Source organism: Rhinoderma darwinii, chromosome 4 (assembly GCF_050947455.1).
Source record: "Rhinoderma darwinii isolate aRhiDar2 chromosome 4, aRhiDar2.hap1, whole genome shotgun sequence".
Lineage (NCBI taxonomy): Eukaryota > Metazoa > Chordata > Amphibia > Anura > Rhinodermatidae > Rhinoderma > Rhinoderma darwinii.
Genome location: NC_134690.1, coordinates 200,971,869 through 200,997,401, shown reverse-complemented (window position 1 = coordinate 200,997,401; position 25,533 = coordinate 200,971,869). Strand labels below are relative to the sequence as shown.

Below are 25,533 nucleotides of genomic sequence, written 5' to 3'. Positions count from 1 at the left end.
CATATGATGCGCGGCTGCATGCTTTTCGCGCAGCCGCCATCATTATGACATGCCATTTGGATGTTTGTAAACAGAAAAGCACGTGGTGCTTTTCGGTTTACATTCATCCTTTTGACAGCTGTTGCGCGAAACAGGCAGTTCGCACGGAAGTGCTTCCGTGCGACCTGCATGGTTTTCACGCACCCATTGACTTCAATGGGTGCGTGATGCGCGAAATACGCAGTTATTGAACGTATCGCGCTTTTTACGCAGCGGACAAACGCTGCGCAAAAAGCACGGACTGTCTGTACTGGCCCATAGACTTCTATTGGTCCATGCGTGCCGTGTGAAAACCACACACGGCCTGCACGGACGCAATTCACGTTCGTGTGAATCCGCCCTCAGACAGATGCGGGTCCCACCTCTGGAACCCGCATCTATCTCTAGAACTGGTCCCCCTAAACCCCGTTATATCTTACCTGGCTCCGCTGTCTTATGGCCACTTCCTGGTTACATTATCGAGTTACGGAAACAGCATAACTCGCTGAGCTACGCAGTTTCCGTAACTTCCATAGAACTGAATAGTAGTTACAGAAACAGCATAGCTTGCATGCTAACCTGCTTCTGGAACTGCCATTCACTACTAATTCACTAATTGGTATCGCTGCATTCGTAAAAGTCTGAAACTATTACAATTCAGCATTATTTGACTCACACAGTGAACAGCGTAAAAAAAATTAAATGAAAGACACCAGAATCCTTGTCTTCTGGTCACCATAGCACTAAGGCTGAGTTCACACGTCGCGGATTTCACGCAGATTTTCAGCGCAGATTTTACACTTTGCAATGCAAAAGGGTGAGATCTGCGTCAAAACCGCAACTAAATCTGCGACAAATCTGCAACGTGTGAACTCAGCCTAAAAAGGAAATCTAAAAAAAGTGAAAAAAAATAAATCGTATGTACCAAAAAAATGGTGCTAATAAAAACTACAGCTCACCCTACAAAAACGACTCAAACGATGGAAAAATATAAAATTATGGTGAAACTGAAGAAATAATTTTTTTTAACCAACAGTTTTTTGATTGTAAAAGAAGTAAAATATTAAGTTTTTCCCTATTTTCTGTTGTCTAAAACCTGGGTACGTCTTATAGTCTGAAAAATATGCAAAAATTGATGAAATTGGGATGGCGGCAAAAATTTTAGGACAGTGTGAGGCTGTGAAAATGGCTCCACACAGGCAGATTCATTGAAGTTGGCTAACTACAGTGAATTTACATATTGGGCACCAAAAGAGCGGGGGATAATAGCTACCAAATAGGGGGAGAAGGAGAAAAAAAAAAAAAATGGGCCATGTAAACATGGAAGAAGACGGCTAGAGGTAACGTGTAAATTAGATTCTAGGACTTAGTGACAGGTCCTCTTTAAAAAGACCATTTAAAGTAGTTCAATATACCCAAGGCTCTGTTCACATCTGCGTTGGGGTCCCGTTCTGACATTCGAGGTTTCCGTTAGAACGGGACCCCGAGCAGACAGAAACGGACACCGACGGAAACCAGAGGGTTCCGTCTCCATCACCATTGATTTCAATGGTGACGGAGCCGATGTCCCTGGTTTCCGTTTGCCTCTTTTATGCACCGGATCAGTCGTTTTGCCGGAAGCAATAGCGTAGTCGACTGATCCGGTGCATAAAAAAAGAAACGGAAACATTGAAATCAATGGTGATGGAGACGGAACCCTCTGGTTTCCATAGGTGTCAGTTTGTGTCTGAACGGGGGCCTGTTCTAATGGAAACCTCCGGAACGTCAGAACGGGACCCCAACGCAGATGTCAACAGTGCCTTAAACATGCAAAATCTAGTTGGTGAATTATCAAAGTATTTCTAAAAACGTAGCACATAAAACCCACGCAAGACCCAAGAAACACTGTATAGTATGTGGCTCAGACGACAGTGGACCAAATCTATACCCGATACCTGTGCTTACCTGTGGTGTCAGCAGATGATTTTGTAAACGTTCGCTCATCCATCCAATTATCGTCATTTCCATACTTAGTCTTGAAGCTTTTAACTTTATCCAAAATGGAGGCAATCTTTAATTTCCGTTCACTTATATCTTCATCCTCCATTTTAGGCAAATCTAAACTAAAAATGACAGTCAAGTTAGCAGACCGCGCAATGCTGAGGAGACAGATACAGTTGAAACCGGCAATAAATAATCCAAGAACCTGATCTGCGCAAGCGGACAACAGTTAATTGCGCTGAATTTCAGTTAGACTTTTTTTTTTTTTATTAATTGCCCAGCCCTAGTCTGTAGCGCAGAGTTCTGTACATCAATGTATTATGTGCAGTTTTTGATCTTAGACAACTTCTGTTATTGAGAAAGGAGCTCCGGTCTGATCTCAGGACTATGGGCCAGTTCACACTGTTTTTTGACGCCGCAACCGCGTTGGAAAACGCAACAAAGAATGGCCGGAAATGCCTCCCATTGATTTCAATGAGAGGCGCTTTTTTCCCGCGAGCGGAAAAACCGTCTCACGGGAATAAGAAGCGACATGCTCTATCTTCAGGCGTTTACATCTCTGACCTCCCATTGACATCAATGGGAGGTAAAGAAAGCGTATTTTGCCACGCTTTTGCCCGATGGCCCCGAGCGAAAAACGCGGCAAATGGCGTGCAGGCAGATCAAAATCTGCCTCAACATTCCAGACGGAATGTTGAGGCAGGATTTTCTGCCTGCAAAAAAACTCTGTGTGAACATACTCTAAGGCTTCTTTCACACTAGCATTAGTATACGTTTACCTCTCTCTCGTCAGAGGAAGAGAGGATCGAAAGATTAAGGGTACGTTCACACGCTAGACTAAAAACAGCAGTAAAATACGGAGCTGTTTCATGGGAAAACTGCCTCTGATTTTCAGCCATTTTTTACAGCCTTTTTTGGAGCGGTTTTTCTATTGACCCAATGGAAAAAAACGGTTCAAGAAGTGACATGCACTTTTTTTACGGGGCGTTTTTTTACAGACACGTAAAAAACGCCCCGAGGGAACGAAACGCCGTTATTCCCAATGGGCAGATGTTTGGAGGCGTTCAGCTTCCGTATTTTTAGCGTTTTTTCAGGGCGTTTACGGCCCAAAAAACTGCTGAAAATAAGCCGTGTGAACATACCCTTAATAAACGGTTCTGTTAGAATCACCATTGATTTCAATGGTAATTCTTTTGTTTCAGTTGATCTTCGTTCACTGGGTTTCCGTTTTGTTTCTTCAGGGAAACTAAAGTTCTGCAGACTGCACTTTTGAATCTGTCAAAAAAACGGAAGCCTAGCGAACGGAGACAAACAGAAAGCAACTGAAACAAAAGTTTTACCATCGAAATCAATTGTAATTCTAACGGTCCCGTCGCATTCCGTTTAATCTTTCGATCCTTCTGTTCCACTGATGGAAGAGAGCTAAACATATATGAGCGGTAGTGTGAACTTAGCCTAACACTTAGCAAAGAGTTAAAACTTTTCTTCAGGAAAAACATATCAACACAGTAACATGGCCAGTAAACGGTCGGAAACTCAATCTGTTCGAAAATTTATGGCAGATATTTAAAAAATTGGTCCATGACAAGGCCCCATCCTACAAAGCTGATCCACGAACCGTTTTTCCAGAAAGTTGGAACCAGTTTATTATTATTAATCTTTAGTGAAGTCAATGCCTCACAGAATCCAGGCCATCATAAAAAGCCAAAAGGAGGAAAAACAAAGTACTAAACGTGATTTTTACTTGATCTGAAAGAAATATGCCATTAATATCATTTTAATTTACTTGTTTGATGTTTGACGAAGCGAGAAAGTTCAGCGGAGGCCCCTTCCACACTGCGCTTTAGCCCTATGATTAACCTCCCTCGGACTAGCATACTTCATTATACTTTTTTTTTTTCTTTTAACATGGAGTCCTATTGGTGGCCGGTGCCACAGTGTGGCCTCCGTTGCACGTATGCGTCGGGAAGCTCCAGAGACGTTAACTATCTGTATATGGACAGTTGTTGCTGCAGCTTCTCGATGCATCAGAGGCTGCACTGCCTGCCTTAGCCCCCGCAATATCTTTACAGCTGAAATCCCTAGCTGCTATCTGTGCTCGGGGAAGCTACGTCACTGGAGCTTCCATAAGGTAGCCATTCAAAGTAGGGTTGCCAGATGCATTAAAATATTGTAATACGTGAATGTAGTCAGAGCGGGGCTTCGGCGGTGTAAATCAGCCATTGCCCCGCTCCTGGCAAGTGTGCGTGCGGGTGAGCATGAAGTGATGCGGCCAGTGCCGAAAACAGAGAACATGGCGGGCGCACTGCAAAATACCCCCATGTTGTGTCTTCATCACATCATGCTGACCCCACACACACACACATTGTCAGGAGCGGGCCAATGGCTGTATTACACATTACACAGCTCCTGCTGTAACGGCAGCCATCAGACAAACCTCTGATCTCCGCTGCTATTCCCTTGAATGCTGTGATCAAAGCTGACCGCAGCATTCAAGGGGTAAATGACAAGGCATGTGCACCTTAGATCGCCTCACAGGGAATTCCTGTGACGCCATCAAGGGACATACCATAATGTACTGGCTCATAGATGCAGTACATTAAAGTTTAAAAACCAAAAACAAAGTTATATTAAAAAAAATATTTTTTAAAAAATATATAAAATTCTCAATACATAAAACACATATTCGGTACCATCGTGGCTGTAATAACCTGCACAACAAATTTATAGCGTCATTTATGATGTGTACGCTGTAAAAAAAACAAAAAAAAACTGCATTCTTTCACTTAATGTGAGGCACATGGAGGTTCAGAATTAGGCATCACCACGTGCCCCACATCAGAAGATGGAAGAACTTTTTTTTTTTCTATTACTGTTGGCAAAGTATCGTTTTGGTATCGAGAATCGCAATACTACACGAAGCATCGGTATCGAAGTCCAAATTCTGGTATCGTGACAACTCTAATTCACAGTAGCCGGGTACTCTGCTTTAAAAGTTCCTTCACTGGGTATATAAGGCCGCCTTGCGGTGGTGTCTTTCTGCGACATCGCAAAACTCCTGGCGTAACTAGTTATATATGGATAGTGAAGAGCCGGAATCCCCGGCCAGAGTGAATCCGATGCTCTGGTCAGGGACTCCGGCATTGCAAAGCTCTTGACATCACTGTGCATATATGGACCGCAATGTCAGGAGCTTCCCCAAGGCTGGAATCATCGGCCAGAGTGCTTCCGATACTCTGGTCGGGGACTCCAGTATCGCTATAAAGTTATTTCATTATTTAACCCGCTCGGCGAACGCCGTAAAAATAAGCTAAAAAACAATGCAAAAATTGCTGTTTTCTGTGAGTCCTGCCTTAAAAATATGTGAGAAAAAGTGATCAAAAAGTTGCATGTACTGCACAATGCTACCCGCAAAAAGCAGCCCTCATACAACCGCATCGGCGGAAAAAAAAAAAGTTATGGCTCTTCAAATATGGAGACACAAAAACAAATCATTTGGAAAAAAGTGTTTTTACTGTGTAAAAGTAGTAAAACACACAAAACCTATATAAATTTGGTATCGTTGCAATCGTAGCAACCCGCTGAATAAAGTTATTGTGTTATTTATACCACAGGGTAAACGGCATAAATTTAAGACACAAAAAAGTGGCAAAACTGCTGGTTTTTTTTCTATTACCCTCCAAATAAAGGTTAATAAAAGTAAACCAATAAATTATATTACTGGCTGTCTGTCCTCTGACATAGAATATGACCAATTCACATATCCTAAAGACACCTTCACAAGGGTTCTATGATTATAAATATGATTTTACATATAACAGAGCACATATAGGATCGGTTCATTTTGACGTAGAAACCACGTCTAATCAGCGCCAAAAAAACACCTAAAATTGCCCCCCATTGAATTCAATGGGTGACAGAGGCGTGTTTTTCCCAGACGGCTTTCGGCTGCTTTCAGTATAAAAAAAATAAAAAAACACGGCATGTCCTTTATTGCAACACTGGCCGTCTCTGACCACCCATTGAAATCAATGGGAGGCAGAAAAAACATGAGTTTGTTTCGGAGCGTTTTTCGCTGTGTTTTTGCCCACGGCTTAAATGGCCAGGGGCGAAAGACACTGCGAAAAAATAAGTGAAGGCAGTTCAAAATCTACCTCAAAATTCCTGAAGGAATTCCGAGGAAGATTTCTTCTGCCTGCATAAAACGCTTTGTGAACAGGGCCATAGGGCTGATCTCAGGGACTGCGGCTACAGGAGAGTATAGATGGTTTACACATCTTGTCCGTAGTTTTGGGATACATTCACAGGAAGTTCATTTCCCGGCCATACACACGTGTATATTACCAGACCCTCGAGCGGAGGTCCCTATAACCGGTGATCAAGTCATATCGTGAACATACAGATCAGATAAACGGCAGCAGCTCATCACTTATTATAGAATCAGCCATTAAATGTACATTGAAGACAATGGGATTATGGATAGGAAGAAAACCATAAAGGATGCAATAGATGACAAATCAAGTGGCTAAAGAACATGCAGCAATTTCATGTCCCTACAATATGATATTTTATCACAGGCGACAGATGAGTCAAGACAAAAATAGGATCCTTTGTGATGTCCATTTCCAACCACATCCTTATATTAGGCTGCAGCAGCACAAACCGCTAATGCCAACAATAGAATGCCAGGGAAGATGCAATATTATCAAAGCAAACCCTGAATAATCTACATAGAAGCAGCGAGACAAAACACAAAAACACCTTTCTTGTTCCCACATTCAAAAAACACAACATACAGTCCTCGGAATAGATAAGGACTTTCTCAAGCTCTAGTGTGCAAGTATATGTAACCCCTTATATGTATTTTTACAGAGGGCACCAAGGGCCTTCATTCTGCAGCAGAGATGGCGCAGACACTGGTCAGGTGCTCTGCTGGGCACACAATTGAGAAAGTAGAGCCCAAGCCAACCCACTCAGGAAGGATCCATACGCCCCGACGGTCTCAGATGGAAACCACGACAGAACCCAATATAGGTCAACGGTGTACGTTGGGCGCCATTGATGTCCCTTGTGCAACAGATACGTTATCCTGTCATTTTACATTTTCTGCTCCTATGACAACGCAAAGCAGAACAATGGAAATGAAAAAGCAGGTGTGAACGTAGTCTAATTTGGACATCATCATTGGTTGTTATACATTTACAGGGAGCATGTCAGCCGGTTTGGAGACACTACACCACCGGCATGCCATTATGCAGCCGGGGTTTAATACTCCAAACCTGCCCACGTCGAAAACAGACAATTCGGGAATAACTAGTAAAGTGACCTACAACTTACCAAAGAGCGTCCGGCGGCACCTGCCATATATTTAGTCGCGGACAGTACAGGCGCAGTGAACTGTCCTCGACTAACCGTGTGCCATGCGCATGGGCCCGGTGCCACTCCGGTCTCATCTTGATGTCGGTTTATGAGGTAAGCAGGTTTGGTGCAATAAACCATATAACGGCATGCCAGGGGCATAGGGGCTCCAAACCTACTGACAGGTTTCCGACACTCACGAATTGTAACATTTCCACTTTGTAAAGACCCATCTATTCCACACACTAGGGCTTCATTCACATCTGCGTTGGGGTCCCGTTCTGACGTTCCGTCTGAGCTTTCCGTCAGAACGGGACCCTGAGCAGAGACAAACTGACACCAGAGGTTTCCGTCTCCATCACCATTGATTTCAATGGCTGGTTACGGATCCGGTGCACGTGGTTTCCGTTTGCCTCTTTTGTGCACCGGACCCGTCGTTTTGCTGGAAGCAATAGTGTACTCGACTAAACGACTCGGCAAAACGACTGATCCGATGCACAAAAGAGACAAACGGAAACCACGGGCACCGGATCCATCACCATTGAAATCAATGGTGATGGAAACCTCTGGTGTCAGTTTGTCTCTGCTCAGGGTCCCGTTCTGACGGAAAGCTCTGACGGAACGTCAGAACGGGAACCCAACGCAGATGTGAACGAAGCCTAAGGTCATACTTTTCCTACGCACAATAGAAGTTATTTTGCATTGGGTGCCGTCACTCTGCGGCTTCGTCCGTTTCCAAACGTCTTTTGGTCACAAGACGTACGGAAACAAAGTGCGATCACATGACTGACTGGTCCTCCAATAAAGAGGCACAGACCAAAAAAATCAGCCAGGGATAGAAAATTCCAGTCACCCTACACAGCAGATCAAGAACAAAGAGCAGACAACAAATATATCTCCGTCATACACAGCGGATTGCCAAACCGGGGAAAGTTCATGAGTCGATGCGAGAGTCTGTATCAAGAAATAGACGGACATAAGGCATTGTCACTAGAAACCCCTACACAGGCCAGAGCCCTATTCAATAACGGAGGCATCGCTGCTAGTTATTACAGTACGTGCACTGGTCCGCCCGCTCTGTACACTGGATCCATTTCCCACGCACCTGTCAGCCAGCGTTGCCGTTATTCTCTCACTGTCCCACAGCTTGTGAGGCCGATAACGGAGAAGAACCCGCGCACTGCCACCGTACGATCAGCGCCCCACTATCCACTCTGCATCACAGGCAGGCGCTTGTTTGAAATTCGCCACATCCCCACACCTACGATATGATTGGCCAGCGCAAGCGGAACCGGAAGTGACAGTCCTGCCCTTCCTTGTCTTCCGCAGCCATGTTTGTTTGGGGCAGCCTATTATTTACATTTAGAACATAATGTAATGTTATGTCGCATTCAAAGAAGCGTAAATAGTGACGACAGAACGGGCACTGAGGGGCAGAGTTTAATATAAAAAGGAGGCAGATGATATGTCATGCTGTTAGTGGATACTTATAAGTCATAGATGTTTGTTTGCTTTATGAGTAGTTCAATAGGGACTGTATTTATAGGTTAGAGACAGGTATAAAAATAGGGATTCATTTCAGAGGACACTATAATTTTGTACACACTTGTAAATTTACCATCTTTTCCACGCAAAAATACTGCCCATCTTCATGGCGACGCATCCCTCTGTTGTGAGCACAGCCCGACCTGGGATGACGCTGTAGTCCATGTAAAAAGTGGCAACACATGGCTCTTTGTTGGAGTTTTACCTCCCCATTGAATTTAATGGGGGGAAACCCGCAACAGAAGAGCAGCGATTCCACAGCATAAATGAACATTCTGCGGATTAAAAAACAGCACCGCGGGTCAATTTATGAACGGTTTTTCAGCTGATTTTTTCCGCTCTGTGTGGATGAGGTTTGTTCAACTCTCACCCACACTGCTGCTACTGAACTACAATGTGAAATTTCAATAAATCTGTTGGGAAAAATCCGAAGTGTATACGCCCAGTGTGTTCCTAGCCTTAATATAATCGGGGGATGGCATTCACGCTCCTTTTTATAAGCACCGCCCACTATTAGGAACAGTGACGTGGGGATGTAAATGCATCGGTAGTCAACATTTTTTGCCCAAATTGTGACTTTTGATGCATTTGCAAATTTTCTATGGCAAAAAACTGGCAAAGTAAAGTTCATAAGTCCCCTGTATTAACTGCCTGTAACTCAGTCTCCACCCCCTCCTCTGACCTCCGCACTTGACTCCAGGGCTGTGCTGGGAGCACATATTTAGCTTCTGAATATGAGGGTCTCTGGCTCTCTGCCACCTTGCCAGGCCCCTTTAAAGGGGTTCCCCGGGCATTTTATAGTTATCCTTCGGATACGCCATCAATATAAGATCAGTGGGGGTCCGACTCCCGACACCCCCACTAATCATCTCAGTGAAGGGGCAGCGGCGTTCACAACTTTTTTGCTTATAGAGTAACTTTGGATACGTCACAGCTACATATCAGAAATTTTGATTGGTGAGGTCGGGGTGCTGTGACTCCCACCATCGCTGAAACGAAGGGGCAGAAGCGCTCAACCTCCGACTGTGATTGGCTCCTTCGGCTGTGATTGTCTCTCCTCGTCACCCTGAAAACAGGTTCATAGACAAAGTATAAAAAAAAGTGAAAAAAATGTACTCAAAAATACAATAAAAGTTTCAAGTAATAAAATAAAACACAATCGCCCTTTTTCCCTTATCAAGTCCTTTATTATTGAAAAAACCTACATATTTGGTATCGCTGCGACCATAACGGCCTAAACGATGTTATTTATTCCATGTGGTGAACGCCATAAAAAAAACAATGCCAAAATTTCTGTTTTTTCTTTTTGTCACTTTGCCCTACCAAAATTGGAATAAAATGTCATCAAAAAGTCGCATGTATACAAAAATGGTATCTTGTCTCGCAAAAAACAAGCCCTCATACAGTTTAGTCGACGAAAAAATTAAAAAGTTACGGTTCTCACAATATGGCAGCAAAAAAAATACATTCTTTTTACAAAAGTAATTTTATTGTGCAAAAAATTGTAAAACATAAAAAAGTGGTATAAATTTGGTATCGCCGGAATCGTACTGACCCACAGAGTTAAGTTAACATGTAATTTATAACGCACGCTGTATAAAAAAAACCTGCCAGAATTGCTGTTTTTTTATCACCTGGTCTGCCAAAAATTTGGATGAAAAGTGATCAAAAAGTTGCATGTACCCCAAAATGGTACCAATAATGACTACAGCTCATCCCGCAAAAAAAAAACGGGAAACAGTATAATAATTGGAGAGTTGTCTTTTCATGGTGGTACAGGCTGGGCATCACATATTGGCATATCTATGGAAAAGTTCCCATTTTCACGCTGCAACATTGAGTGCACACTAAGTTCTGGAAAACACCTGCAGGGTTAACATGCTCACTACACCCCTAGGTGAATACCTTGAGGAGTGTAGTTTCCAAAATGGGGTCACTTCTGAGGGGTTTCCACTGTTTTGGTCCCACAGGGGCTTTGCAAATGCAATATAGGGCCCAGAAACCAATCCAGCAAAATCTGCACTCCAAAAGCCAAATGGGGCTCCTTCTCTTCTGAGCCCTACTGTGTGCCCAAACAGCAGTTTATGACCACATATGGGGTATTGCAGTACCCGGAAGAAATTGGTTTACAAATGTTGGGGTGCTTTTTCACATTTATTTGTTGAGAAAAATAAAAATGTTGAGCTAAAACTACGTCTTATTGAAGAAAAATGATTTTTTTCCTTTTTCCTTTTTAATGCCCAATTCTAATAAAACCTATGAAACACCTGTGGGGTCAAAACGCTCAATACACCCCTAGATTAATTCCTCAACGGGTGTAGTATCCCAAATTGAGTCCCTTTTGGGTAGTTTCCACTGTACTAGTACCTTAGGGGCTTTGCAAAAGCAACATGGTGCCAAGAAACCAATCCAGCAAAATCTGTGCTCCAAATGCCAAATAGTGCTTCTTCTCTTCTGAGCCCTGCCGTGGGCCCAAATAGCAGTTTATGCCCACATATTGGGTATTTCCGTACTCCAAAGAAGTTGCTTTACAAATGCCATTGGGCTTTTTCTTCTTTATTCCTTGGGGACATTGTTGTTTTTAGCTAAGACTACATCTGTAATGACGGGGTAGGGAGACAGACAGGTGAGCCCTAATCTACCCGCCACTCAGTCCCTGCCTACTTGCAAAGACCCATCCTAGGTGACGGCGTACAACTGGGCGACGGTCCCTACGCTTAGTAAGTGCATGACAGACAAACAGACAAGGGTACACAGAAGCTAGGGAAACGGGGCAGCTGCCCATGGAGACACCATGAGCAACGAGAGTAGTGAACGAGCCGAGTCAAACCAGGAGTGCACGAGGTACAAAACGCTGAGCAGGAGAGTGGTCAGTAAGCCAAGGTCAATAACAAGCAGAGGATCAGTAGTTCAAGCAGCAGCAGCAAGCCAGGAAACAAGCAGAGCAGAATCACAGGCAAAGGAGGAACAGGAAAGGCAGGTATAAATAGACAGTGGGCGGGAGCTAGCTCCGTCTGGCCAGGCTGTGATAGGCTCTCCCACTCCTAAGCCTGCCATCCTGAGTGGTGGAAGATGGAGTCAGTCTCACAGACATAGGAGCAGGTGCAGACTGATTACCCGTGTCTGGCAGATCCTTTACAACATCTTATTGGAAAAAATGAAAATTTTTAATTTTCACATCCAAATTCTAATAAAAACTATGAAACACCTGTGGGGTCAAAATGCTCACTACACCCCTAGATGAATTACTTGTGGGGTGTAGTTTCCAAAATGTTTTTTTTTTTTTCGTGATGTTTCCTTTGTTTTAGCATCACAAGACCTCTTCAAACCTGACATGGTGCCTAAAATATATTCTAATAAAAAGAAGGCCCCAAAATCCTCTACGTGCACCTCTGCTACTGGGGCCGGTGCTTCAGTCCAGTAGCACGCTATAGCTACATGTGGGATATTTCTAAAAACTACAGACTATGGGCAATAAATATTGAGTTGCGTTTCTCTGGTAAAACGTTCTGTGTTACAGAAAAAAATGGATTAAATATGAATTTCTGCAAAAAAAAATAAATTTGTACATTTCACCTCTACGTTGCTTTAATTCTTGTGAAACCTAAACGGTTAAGAAACTTTCTAAATGCTGTTTTGAATACTTTGAGGGGTACGGTTATTAAAATGGAGTTATTTATGGGGGTCTGTATAGTATGGGCCCTTCAAAGCCACTTCACAACGGAACTGGTCCCTGTAAAAATAGCTTTTTGAAATTTTCTTGAAAATGTGAGAAATTTCTGTTAAAGTTTTAAGCATTGTAACGTCCTAGAAAAAGAAAAGGATGTTCAAAAAAACGATGCAAACATAAAGTAGACATATGGGAAATGTTAATTAGCAACTATATTGTTGGTATTACTATCTTTTTTACAAGTAGGCACATTTAAATTGATAAAATGCTAATTTTTGCAATTCTTCGCAAAATTTTGGTGTTTTTCACAATTAAATACTGAATGTATCGACTAAATTTTACCACTAACTTAAAGTACAATGTGTCACGAGAAAACAATCTCAGAATCGCTTGTATAGGTGAAAGCATTCCAAAGTTATTACCATATAAAGTGACGTCAGATTTGAAAAATAAGGCTCAATAAAAAGGTCAAAAGTGGCTGGAGTGGGAAGGGGTTAATGGCGAAAGTATGTCAAAAAGATCCTGATGCCACAACAGTCAGCTGCGCTTTTGGTCACAACTGCATACAAAAAACATATATGGTCATGTTTTTATATTAACGCATTCGCGCACCCAGACGTGCTATTACATCTGGGTGCGGGGAATGGTTTTGGAGCGCGCTCACATGCTGTGCGCACTCCATATGTTGCGGGTGTCAGCTGTATTTTACAGCGGACACCCGGGACTAAAAGCCGGGCGCAGCAATCGCGCTGCTCCTGGCTGTTTATCCCCTCAAATGCTGCGGTTAATCGCGACCGCAACATCTGAGGCTTTGAAAAGAGGGGGTGGCCCCCTCCGACAGCTCATCGACCCAGCCGCTGTGAGATCGGGGGGTGATGATGGTTGTTATGGCAGCCCAGGGGCCTAATGAAGGCCCCCAGGGCTGCCTTCACCCTGCCTCTGTTAAGCCCTGACTGCGGCAGGGCTTAACAAATGCCTGTAAAAATGACAATATACTGCAATACGTTAGAACATTAACCCCTAGGGGGCTAATAAAGTGTGTAAAAAAAGTGGAAAATGTTTTTAGTAGTGAAAAAAATAAAATATTAAAAGTAAAAAAAAAAACTTTCCTCATTTTCCGCCTAAATTAATGTAAAAAATAAAAAAGTAAACAAAATTGGTATCGCTGCATCCGTAAAAGTCTGAACGTTTACAATATAGCGTTATTTAATGCGCAGGGTGAACACTGTAAAAAATGTAAACCACCAAAATCAGTATTTTATGGTCAACTTAGTTCTCAAAAAAATTTAATAAAAAGTGATCAAAAAGTTCTACGTACCAAAAAATGGTACAAATAAAAACTACAGCTCGTCCCGCAAAATATAAGCCCTCACACCGCACAATCAGTAAAAAAAATCTAAAAGTTATGGCTCTCAGAATGTGGCGACACAAAACATTGTAGTAGTAGAATATAAAAAAGTATATAAATTTGTAATCGCATTGAGCCACAGAATAAAGATAAGTTGTCATTTTTACCGCACGGTGAAAGACATAAAAACAAAACCAAAAAAACAATTGAGGAATCGCAGTTTTTTCCAACTTCACCCCGCAAAGAATTTTTTTTGCAGTTTTTCAGTACATTATATGGAACTATAAATGGTACCAAAAGAAACTACAGCTCCTTCCGCAAAAAATAACCCCTCACACCACCCTATTGGCGGAAAAATAAAGCTGGCTTTAATTATGGCTCTTGGAATGCGGGGAGTGAAAAACAAAAATCCAAAAATGGCTTCGTCCCGAAGGGGTTAATGTCAGTCAATGGTAGATATATGCAAGTGTATAGGCATAGAGTTAGGCTTCATGAACACGGGCGTGCCCGTAATCACGGCATTTTCGGGCCGTGCTCCCATACAAAGTATGGGAGCACGGCCCATAAAAAACTAAAAGGAGGACATGCTTCATAATTCCCAGCACGGTTCTATTCTACGGCACGGACACCTATCCGTAGTGATAGGAAAATTTGTCCGTGGCCAATAGGAAACCGGGCGGGTCCGTAATTGCGGACCGTATTACAGTCCGCAATTACGGAGATTTTTTACGGTTGTGTGCATGGGGCCTTAGGGCATGTTCAGACATGGTGGAATTCCACAGCAATTGCGCTGCGGACAATCCGCTGCGGACAATCCGCAGTGGAAATCCGCAGCAGACTTTTTTTAAATACTCTCCATGGCGTTTTATGTAACAGTGCATATGATGCGGAAAAAGCCATGGCGGAAAATAGGCTGCGGTGCAGATTTTTTATTCTGTAGCATGCATGGCTGCCAGCTGAGAAGCAGAGAATTTTCACTGGGGATTTCAGCCTTTTGCAATAGCTGAAATCTGTGGCAAGTCCGCAACGTCTGAAATACCTGTCAAATATGCAAATGTTGCTGCAGATTCGTAGCGTAAGTGCCACGAATTTGTCGCAAAATCTGCAGCAGAAAAATTCTGCCATGGCCTTACACACGTCTGGCCAGATGTTCATCAGGACCCATTGAACGATTATCCCTAAAGGGGTTTCTAAAATTATAAAAACATGTCTGTTTTCTTCCCAAAACAGCGCCACACCTGACCACAGGTTGTGTCTGGTATTGCAGCTCACTACAATATCGCATACAACCTGAGGACTAGTGTGGTCCTGTTTTAGATTGACGAACGGGCAAAATGCCCGTAAAGAACCATAAAGAGGGCCATGTGGCCAAAGGAGAAAAAGGGGTTGTAGTGGGGAACCTTAGATAGTTTGGCAGGAATAGGGATAATGCAGGTTAAGGGTTTTTTGCTTTGTCCAAAATGGAGTTGGAACAATAGGGGATGGGAGGTAAAGGAACAATAGGGGATGGGAGGTAAAGGAACAATAGGGGATGGGAGGTAAAGGAACAATAGGGGATGGTTTTAGACCTGAAGGTAGGTGTAAGGTAATTTGGTGAGGAAATTAGGGAGGGAGAAAAGTTAATTGGGTAAGGGGATTAGTGTGGGAGGATTTAAGGCAGGTAATGTGAAGGAGAGCAGGCTAATTTTGTTTCTGTTTACAGGGTGAGGCCTCATTTACACGTGCGTAATATACGCGCGTGCGACGCGCGTGCTTTTCACGCGTGTCGTACGCACCTATATTACTCTATGGGGCAGTGCAGACGATGCGTGAATTTTGCGCAGCGCGAGTGCGTTGCGTAAAGCTCACGACATGTTCTATAATCGTGCGTTTTTCGCGCATCACGCACCCATTGAAGTCAATGGGTGCGTGAAAACCACGAAGGTCGCAAGAGCTGTCAAACTGAATGTAAACAGAAAAGCACCACGTGCTTTTCTGTTTACAAACATCCGAACGGAGTGTCTTAGACATGAGCGAACCGAACTTTACCGGGTTCGGCCGAACTCGTTTTGACCGAACCCGGCAGGAGACAGTCACTGTGCAGGGTGCTGAAAGAGTTAAACTGGTTCAGCACCCTGGACAGTGACTTCCGATTCCAATATACGTGAACGTGTAAAAAAAACAAAACTTCTGACTTACCGATAACTCCCGGCTTCTTCCTCCAGTCTGACCTCCCGGGATGACAATTCAGTCCAAGTGACAGCTGCAGCCAATCACAAGCCAAGCACAGGCTGCAGCGGTCACATGGACTGCCGCGTCATCCAGGGAGGTGGGGCCAGATGTCAAGAGAGGCGCGTCACCAAGGACGCGTCACCAAGGACGCGTCACCAAGGCAACGGCCGGGAAGTTCTCCGTAAGTAAGGAACCTCTTTTTTTTTAAACAGGTTACTCGATATGGTGATCGGAATGCACTGTCGAGGGTGCTGAAAGTGTTACTGCCGATCAGTTAACTCTTTTCAGCACCATGGACAGTGACTGACGTCGACTAGCCTCATCTCTATGAAGGCGGCTGCGCGAAAATCACGCAGCCGCGCATCATACACGGATGACACACGGAGCTGTCAAGTGCCTTTTGCGCACGCAAAACGCTGCGTTTTTTGCGCGCGCAAAACGCACACGCTTGTGTAAATGAGGCCTAAAGCAAGACCCAAACCCTGTTAACCCAAATAAACAAATGTCTATTCACACTCCCGAAACTCGCGTCCTGGCTGGAGGCAATGTCGATTCACTCTCAAGACACTTCAGTAAAGTTAATGTGGGTGTATGTGACAGAACAGCATGATCTTGCGAGATCACGCTGTGCGGAGTACAAATAGACATGAATGGAAAAAAAGTGTATGACTGATTGGTCACTGATTGGTCAGCGTCATACACTTCTTTACAACTCCCGCTTGGTGAAAAGTTAAAAAACGCCCAGTTGGGCATTAAGAAACTAATTAGCATAAATCTAAAATTGCTCATAACTTCCTCAAAAATGGTAGTTTTTCAAAATAAAAACCACGGTTACCTACATTACAGCACCGATCAGATTATGTAGGAGATAGGACACTTATAATCTGGTGACAGAGCCTCTTTACGGAAGAAAGCAGCCATATTGTTGTAATCCTGAACAATGGTAAGTATTAGGCCCTATTCACTCGACAGGGTTTCCCGGACGTTCAAAAAACGACCGTCACAGGGTCGCAGTAGGAAAAATAGACCCCAAATGGGGCTGTTCACACGACCAATTTTTTGTATTATTTTTTTTGACGGCCCGGGAAACCCAGCCGGCAAAAATTGGGACATGCCCTATTTTTGGCCGTTCGGCTCCCATAGAAGTCTATGGGGCCAGGTAATACACGGCCATCACTAGAATGTGTTCCGAGTGACGGCCGTGTCTTCCGTCGCTCGCTCTCTCCTCCTCCTCACAGTGCGAAGTGGATGTGAGGGTATTTTTTTTGCTCCCTGTAGGAGAGGGATCCCCAATCCCCGGCCACAGCTTCGGCAACGATGTGGCCGGGGATTCCCCTTCAGGAGAAGTCCCTGACTTCACTGTCCATATATGGACACATTGACGTCAGGGGCTTCTGAAGCGGAATCCCTGACCATGTGGCCGGTGTTTCCGCTCCATGAGTAGTCCCTGACTTCACTGTCCATATGTGGACACAGTGACGTCAGGGACTTCTGAAGCTCAATTCCCCGACCTTGTGTTTCCGCTCCAGGAGAAGTCCCTGACTTCACTGTCCATATATATAGAGATTGAAGTCGGAGACTTCTCCTGGAACGGTGGCGCTATCTGGAGAAAGGTAGGGAGGGGGGTTCCATCTACAGGGGGGGGGGGTGCTATGTAAAAGGGGGCTGTGGCAGTATCTACAGAAGGCAGTGTGTGTCGTTATCTACAGAGGGAACTGTGTGGCAAAAAATGTACAAATGAAATTCATCCGTTTTTAAAACAGACAGGGAAAAAACTGATGCAAAACGGGTCAAAATTGGTCGTTAAAAATTGAAACATGGCCCGGAATGGAAACGGAACGGATGCAAAACGGCCGAGAAAAACGGACCAAAACAGCCGTTTTTATCGGCCGACACTTGGACCCTGTCGTTGGAATAGAGCCTTAGGGTATGTGCACACACATAATCAAAAACGTCTGAAAATACGGAGCTCTTTTCAAGGGAAAACAGCTCCTGATTTTCAGACGTTTTTTAAGCCCCTCGCGCATTTCGCAGCGTTTTTTACGGCAGTTTTTGGAGCTGTTTTTCTAGTCAATGAAAAACAGCTCCAAAAACGGCTCAAGAAGTGACATGCACTTTTTGTGGCTGTTTTTTGAAAATAAGGCGTAAATAAACACCCCGTCGGAACAGAATGCCACATTTCCATTGAAATCAATGGGCAGATGTTTGTAGGCGTTCTGCTTCCGTTTTTTTCAGGCGTTTTTACAGGCGTAAACGCCCCGAAATACGCCTGAAAACCCATACGTGTGCACATACCCTTAGGTCACATGCACACAAATCAGCAGCGTAATACAGAACCAGCCAAGTAAATGAGATTACTTGAAATACCATCTACATGTTGCAGAATTCTTCCGCACCTAAATTGATCTGCGGTGCATGTCAATTTATCTCGCGTTTTTATCTTCGGAATTGTATTCGACAAGTTTATTTTAAAAAACGCACTAAAATCCGTACCTGTTTGCACCTCAAAATGTAAAATCTGCATGATAAACGCTTAAACGTGGATTTGAGCTGCCTTTTTGTGATTTTGATGATTATTTTCTACATCAGATTCCGCAACGTGCGCATGCAGCCTTTAGTACCTAAATAACGCTACTTTAATACCAACGTAAAAAGAAAAACCCGCTGCAAACCTGCTCCTCCCACAAAATATTCTAGTTTTATTCCTATTCACGATATTACATCGTTTTATTCCTTTTGACAATATTATAGTTTTATTCCTATTCACAATATTACATAGTAAACCATATTAGTTTAATTAAAATTGGGGGGGGGACAACAACTGCGTCTGCGTGTCCTGAGGTATTTTTAGTCATTTCCGACCGTGGTCCCGTCACCGTGCGGAGCATGCCCAGTGCTGCGGAGATTCCACTGCTATTGTCTCCGACGAGCACTGCGTCAAAGCCTCCTCTGCACACTGGACGTCCTCCAGTCGCGCCTACCGCTAACTCATTACCATACACGCCACGCCCCAAGACAATCAATGGTCCTTGTGGTGACTGGGGAGCCAGTACCTGGAATGCGGCTGTAACCAGGGTAACCGCGTTACGTGTGGAGAGGTGGCGCAGTTGTTCTCCTCCGCCTTCATAGTCGGTCCTGTTATAACCCGGCATCCCGCACACGCCATGCTCCACTCAGCAGCCTCTCACTGACCGCCGTGCTCATCTCCTACATTACTGGATAAAACCGCTCGGGCTTGTGTGCAGAGGAGACAGGATGGCGCTGAGCGCGGTGTCCGAGCTCATTAATGACACGCTGCGTCTGTACAGCTGGAGCCTGAGCATCGCAGGTAAGACCGCTAAAGGGGCCTGGAAAGGAGCGGCGACCCCAGCTGCTCACCAGCCCCCATCCTGCTGAGGGTCACATTCACTGACGTACGTCTCTTCCATCAGTAGCATGTAATAGATCCGGCTCATCATGGCAGCGGGCGTGAAGGGACACATTCTATCCACATTCATCACCATAGACCCGCCATAGACAGACACACAGGCCACTATGTAACTCCTGACCGTTCTCGTACTAATGCTGGGTACCCGCTCTGCGCCATCATCCTTTGGGCCCATTACACAGACTTATTATTGCAGCATTCCCTCAATTCCATGTCAATGAAGGAAATGATAAAAATTAGTTTATCACTGATCTTCATCAATCATCATTTTTGGTGACACAACCCATAAATGCTGCTCAAAACAACATTTACAATAGAAATGGTTAACCTAGCGCCCACCTGGCTGGGGGGATCGACCGTCACGTTGTCGCTGCACGACTTTTCATACCACAGTTCAGACAATGACCTGAAGAATCAATAAGAAAATGTATTGCCGCGCTAAAAAATGGCCCTCGTTCAAAGGCGAACACTGGTAAATGTGCAGCAAGACATCATAGATCTACGATGCGATTGTTTCCATCCAACTGTCTACCATAGCATGAAGTTCTGGTGACCGCTCGGCGCACACATTAAGGCCCCATTCACACAAACTTATTTTTTCCCGTCCGTAAATACGGGTTCGTTGTCACCAGTATTCCACCCGTATTTACTGACCTGTTTTCTCTGCTATATTGCATTGCACTAATAGGCAGCCCCTTCTCTCTATCAGTGCTGGATAGAGAGAAGGGGCAGCCCTTTCGGGCAGGGTTTCCGCAGCGGAACGCAGCGATTGAAAGTAAAAGAAGTTCATACGTACCCCGGCCATTGTCTTGGTGACGTGTCCCTCGTTTGACATCCAGTCCGACCCCACTGGATGACGTGGCAGTCCATGTGACCGCTGCAGCCTGTGATTGGCTGCAGCGGTCACATGGGCTGAAACATTTTCCCAGGAGGCCTGACTGGAGGAAATAGCAGGGAGTTCTGGGTAAGTATTAACTTGTTTTTTGTTACGGGTTTTTGAAGTTAACATTAGACATCTATATTGTGAGCTTCGCGCATGGTACTCACACTCCAGCGGTAGTCACTGTCCAGGGTGCTGAAAGAGTTACTGCCGATCAGTGCAGCCCCTTCTCTCTATCCAGCACTGATCGTTTAACTCTTTCAGCACCCTGGACAGTGACTATACCCTGACGTTGCCTAGCAAAGCTCCCGTATTTACGGGTGCACACACGTAGCCACCCGTAATTACGGGAGCCCCATAGACTTCTATGGGCTGCCCGTGCCGTAATTGCGGCCTGAAATAGGACATGTTCTATCTTTTTAAACGGCCCCGGCACCTTCCCGTAAACAAATGGGAAGGTACCCCTGGCCAATAGAAGTCTATGGGCCCATAAATACGGGCCGTAATTGCGGCCCGTAATTACAGGCGTTTTTACGTTCGTGTGGATTGGGGCCTTAAGAGTTATTTCCATCTTAAATATTTGGTGCCAGAGTTGTCTCTCTTGCCCATAGTGACCAGCCGGTGTCCACATTTTGCTTTCCCATTGCAGTTTAGAAAATGAAAGCTGAACTCTGATTGGCTCTCTGGAGAAAGAGGCTACTATCCGGTATAGTGCAGGAAATATGTTGTGTTTTACATGTGATTATAACTTTTTTTTTAGGTAGGTTTCCATTCCATTCTTACAATTGGTTGTTATTTTTTTTTTTTGCTTTGCTTGGCTTCTGTGGCCAGTTTAGCCCCTTTCTCTCCTCTCCTGAACGATCTTCCAAGCTGATTGATCACCAATTTAAAGTTCAACAGGAAACCTGCAATCTGAAAAATGGCTGTCATGTAAATTTATTTTCTTTAATTTATATTTTATAGGTATTTATAGGGTTGATACGTTCAAGAAGAATTTGGAAAATCACTTCTGAATCTTGGACTTAATTGTCCATTGTTTGGAACACATTTATAAATGAGTATTTTTGGGAGAATTTATTATTAAGTCTGGTGTTTCATATGCCAGTCTCAATCTAAAGAGCACTGCGCCTAAATTATTAAGTGTCGCACACGTCTTAATTAATTAGGGGCAATCTCTGGCCATGAGGGTGCCAGAAAGTCAAATCTAGTGTAGCGTCCACAGCCGCGGACCGTCGGGATTACTCACCCCCTGACGGCCGCAGCCATGGATCTGTGAGTGCTGGCCCGCATCTCCTCCCCAGGAGACGCCAGCGCTCACTTCTGCTCCGTTCTGCTGTGTCCCGTAGGGTGCGCGCGCATGCTCGTGCCCGTCCTTAAAGGGCCAGCACGCGCACATGTAAATAATCTTCAATTTACCCATAATTACCCTGGACCTTTAAAAGGGCTCTGCCCTTTCACTCATTGCCTGAGTGGTGTTGTGTTTACCCGTGTTAGTCTTGCAAATGGTCCCCAGTGTTCCCGTACGTGGATCCTGTGCTACCTGAAATCAATGGGCAGATGTTTGGAGGCGTTTAGCCCCCCGTATTTTTAGCCGTTTTTCGGGGCGTCTACGGCCCGAAAAATGGCTGAAAATAGGTAGTGTGAACATATCCTTACACCACGCCTGGTGTCTGCTGCCATGGTCCCATCTGAGCCTAGCCGATACTACTGTCTGAAATGCTACAGGTACCCTTGTGCTTGGCCTATTTAGACATTGACTTGATACACTGTTTGGCAAGCTGCTATCCCGGTACGGCCCAGTGGGTCCACATACCCACAGATCTATGGTTTCTGCCAACTTCTGGAGTAAATTCTAGTAAATGTGTTGAGCTGCGGGTGGCCCTGCCCTTTTCCACTAAGCTCCACCCACCCTTTGGTAAAGTGCCATCAACGGTGTAATGCTGCAAAAGTCGCAATTTTATGCTAAGTTGCGACTTTTGCTGCATTTGCGCCTTTTCTACGCCAGAAAACTAGTGCAGAACGAATAATAAATTCCCCTGTATCTTTTGCAGTAGCGACTAGGGTTATCACAGGCATCACTTTTCAAGGCCTTGTAATAATTGAAAACTGCTGAAGATGCTTGAGATCAGTGCGTTAAGATCTGAAGAATTTCCTTCAGGCTGCAGATAATGCCATTATATAGGTTCCCTGTGGGAAATCAATTCTGGCTTTTTAGCATGAGCCATAGCAAGTAATGCGTATTGATTTTGTGTTGCTTAGGTTGCTATGCTGCATTGAGGATGGTAGAAAATATGTTAAAGGAGTTATTCGGGTTTCTAAAATTGACGCCCTGTTCATAGGATAGGCCATCAATATTAAATCGGTGGGGGTCCGACTCTCGGCACCCCTACCGATCGCCTGTTTGAAGGCACCACAGCCTCTTCATTGTTTATATGGTTCTCGTTCGTACTTGCAGGTGCCGTTCCATTTGTAGCGGCCGCGCAAGGTATTGCACCGCTATCCCGTTCAAGTGGTGTGGTCTGAGGTCTGAGTTAATTTAGGGTTTTATTTGATTTTTATATTTTGCTTACAAATTTTTTCCAGTAGAGTGATTTATAAGTACTTGCATATTTGTTTTTAGCCTTTTTTTTTGTTATGCATTGTCCGAGGTTTCCTAAGATAATTTTTTTTTTTTTTAAAGTGTTCGTCAATGCTAAAAATCACTTTCCAATACAGACCTGTGTCTCCATGGTTTGAGTCTATAAGCACACTCTGTATAGTGTGATCTCGCAGTTATGTGGTACTCTCTTCCTTCTTCCTAGCCTAATACCCTAATACATACATTTGTTAATGTGTAATTGGCCTTAGGGACTTCTCATAAGATGGTTTCTCTAATGTAGCAATGCACACAGGTCTCTCTTCCGCTGATGGTGCATATAGTGGATCTGATACTTGTCACTAGCAGCTTATGATTTTTCTAGCTTCGCATAAAAGCTGGGGGCGTGATCAAATTTTCAGAAATTTGGAAGCCCCAGTTTATAATAAAACAATATATATTCTTCTGATGATATCACATCTGCTGAGTGTTCATCAATGTCTTCTTTACCGGAGATTAATTTGTGTGACAGCAGGTCCTGAGATTATAGAGTCATCTGCTGCTCATCAGCATTATAGGTATAATGGAGAACAATAGGCAGTAAGGTCAGGGTTAGCTATGTTGTAGTCCTAATTTGCAGCCCTTTCGACGTAAAGGGGTTTTCCCATGAGAAACATTTCGGGCATAGCCACAGGATTTGTCATAAATGTAAGATCGATGCGGGTTCCACCTCTGAGACCCGCACCTATCTCTAGAACTGGGCCCCCTAATCCCCGTTCTAGCTTTTTGTGCTCACGCTGCCTCCCGACCACTTACTGATTACGTGGTCGGGAGTTACGGAAACAGCGTAACTCGCTGAGCTACGCTTCTTCCGTAACTGCTATTCACTACTATGGTAGTTACGTAAACAGCGTAGCTCATAGAGTTACGCTGTTTCCCTAACTTCCGACCGTGTAATCGGGAAGTGGTCGGGATACAGTGCGCACAAAAAGCTGGACCGGAGATTAGGGGGCCCGGTTCTAGAGAGGTATTGTGTCGCAGAGGTGGGACCCACATCTATCTGACATTTATGACATATCCTGTGGATATGCCATAAATGTCCCTCATGGGAAAACTCTTCTAAGCTGTTCCTTTTTGACTACTTCAAATCTCATATCTTCCCTGATGTTGCAGGCCTAGATTGTCTTGCTGGATTGCCAGACATATTGGGGACGTGGACTTCAACCTCCAAAGCAATACACAGAAGTGTGCTGGTTTATATACTATAATAACACGTATAATATGGAGTTAGAAACCACCATTTCTGTTATTTATAGGGTTTTCCCAACCCAGGCATTCAGAGTATATCCTCAGGATGTGCCATAAATGTCTGTTAGATTCAGGTCCCAGAACTGCATAGAGGGATCGCCCGACTCCAGTCCTGCCTGGTGGGGCAGCTGCATCCAGGCAGAGAATGAATGAAGGGGTGGCTGCGAATAGCCAGCAGGCATTGGATCGCTATAACCTGAGATCTGCATACAAAGGAATGCTGGGATAACACATTATGTTATTATTATGTTTTCTTCAATCCCAGAAAAAATACCTGCTTGCTTGGCTGTTTTTCTAATTCTCATAGGTATCAATGAAGACAGCAGCGCGCCAACTCTCCACTCATTGTCCGCCTGGATATGGCGGCCGCCTTACCAGGTCGGATGGTGTTAGATGACTCCTGTTCTGTAGATAGATGCAGTAATGGAAGATAAGTTGGGCAGACACCTGCTTGAAGTAGGACAGTTTCTCAATCTTTCTAAAGCTACATTCACACAACTTTTTTGTAATGGCCGTATTCAGAACAATAGAGTTATGTGGGTGTATTCACACGGCCGATTTTTAACGGCCCGTGAAAACAGGCCATCAAAAAATAGGACATGTCCTATTTTTGGCCGTTTTGACGGCCCCACGGCTCCCATAGTAGTCAATGGATCAGTTTTTACTGGCCGTGTTTTATGAATCAATCCTTGTAATGGCCTGTAAAAACTGATCCTGGCCGAGGATTCCCCCCACACAGCGCTACTTTGAGCGCTGAGCCCGGGGAAGCCCTTGACATTACTATCCATATATGGACAGTGATGTCAGTCTTTAACTTTGGAGTGTCCGGCCAGAGCATCACGAGATCTCTGGTGCTATCTACAGTGCGGGTGGTGCTATCTACAAAGGGGGTGTGGTGCTATCTACAGGGGTGTGGCGCTATCTACATGGGCACTGTCACTTTATATGTGGGCACTGTCACATTATATGTGGGCACTGTGGCACTATGTGGGCACTATCTACAGTGGGCACTGTGCACTATCTACAGGGTCATTGCAGCACTATCTACATTGGAACTGTGATGTTTTCAGGGGGTTTGGAAAATAAAACCAACAAATTAAATCCATCAGTTATTTTTAACGGCCATGAAAAACGGACAGACGGACTGAAAATGGATGGAAATTTGGAGACACACTGATGCAAAATGGCCATGAAAAACTGACAGTTGATCAGT

The 25,533-nt window shown here is 44.3% G+C and overlaps 2 protein-coding genes across 5 annotated transcripts in view; one reads left to right on the top strand and one right to left on the bottom strand.

Moving 5' to 3' along the window:
* Window positions 1–19,505, bottom strand: part of TTK (TTK protein kinase) — an 83,041-nt gene extending 63,536 nt beyond the window's left edge. Inside the window, exons 1-2 of one of the 4 annotated variants that reach the window (XM_075862060.1) lie at window positions 19,184–19,505; window positions 1,963–2,120 (exon numbers count right to left, since the gene is read on the bottom strand). In XM_075862060.1, the coding sequence (XP_075718175.1) occupies window positions 1,963–2,120; window positions 19,184–19,296 (271 nt within the window). In that variant the 5' untranslated portion in view covers window positions 19,297–19,505. Of the gene's footprint in view, window positions 1–1,962; window positions 2,121–8,263; window positions 8,343–8,461; window positions 8,631–19,183 lie in introns of those variants that run through there. The other 3 variants (XM_075862062.1, XM_075862063.1, XM_075862061.1) reach the window with 3 other exon arrangements.
* Window positions 18,984–25,533, top strand: part of ELOVL4 (ELOVL fatty acid elongase 4) — a 29,612-nt gene continuing 23,062 nt past the window's right edge. The window contains exon 1 of the mRNA XM_075862064.1: window positions 18,984–19,458. Coding sequence (XP_075718179.1) covers window positions 19,386–19,458 — 73 coding nt within the window. The 5' untranslated portion in view covers window positions 18,984–19,385. The remainder of the gene's footprint in view (window positions 19,459–25,533) is intronic.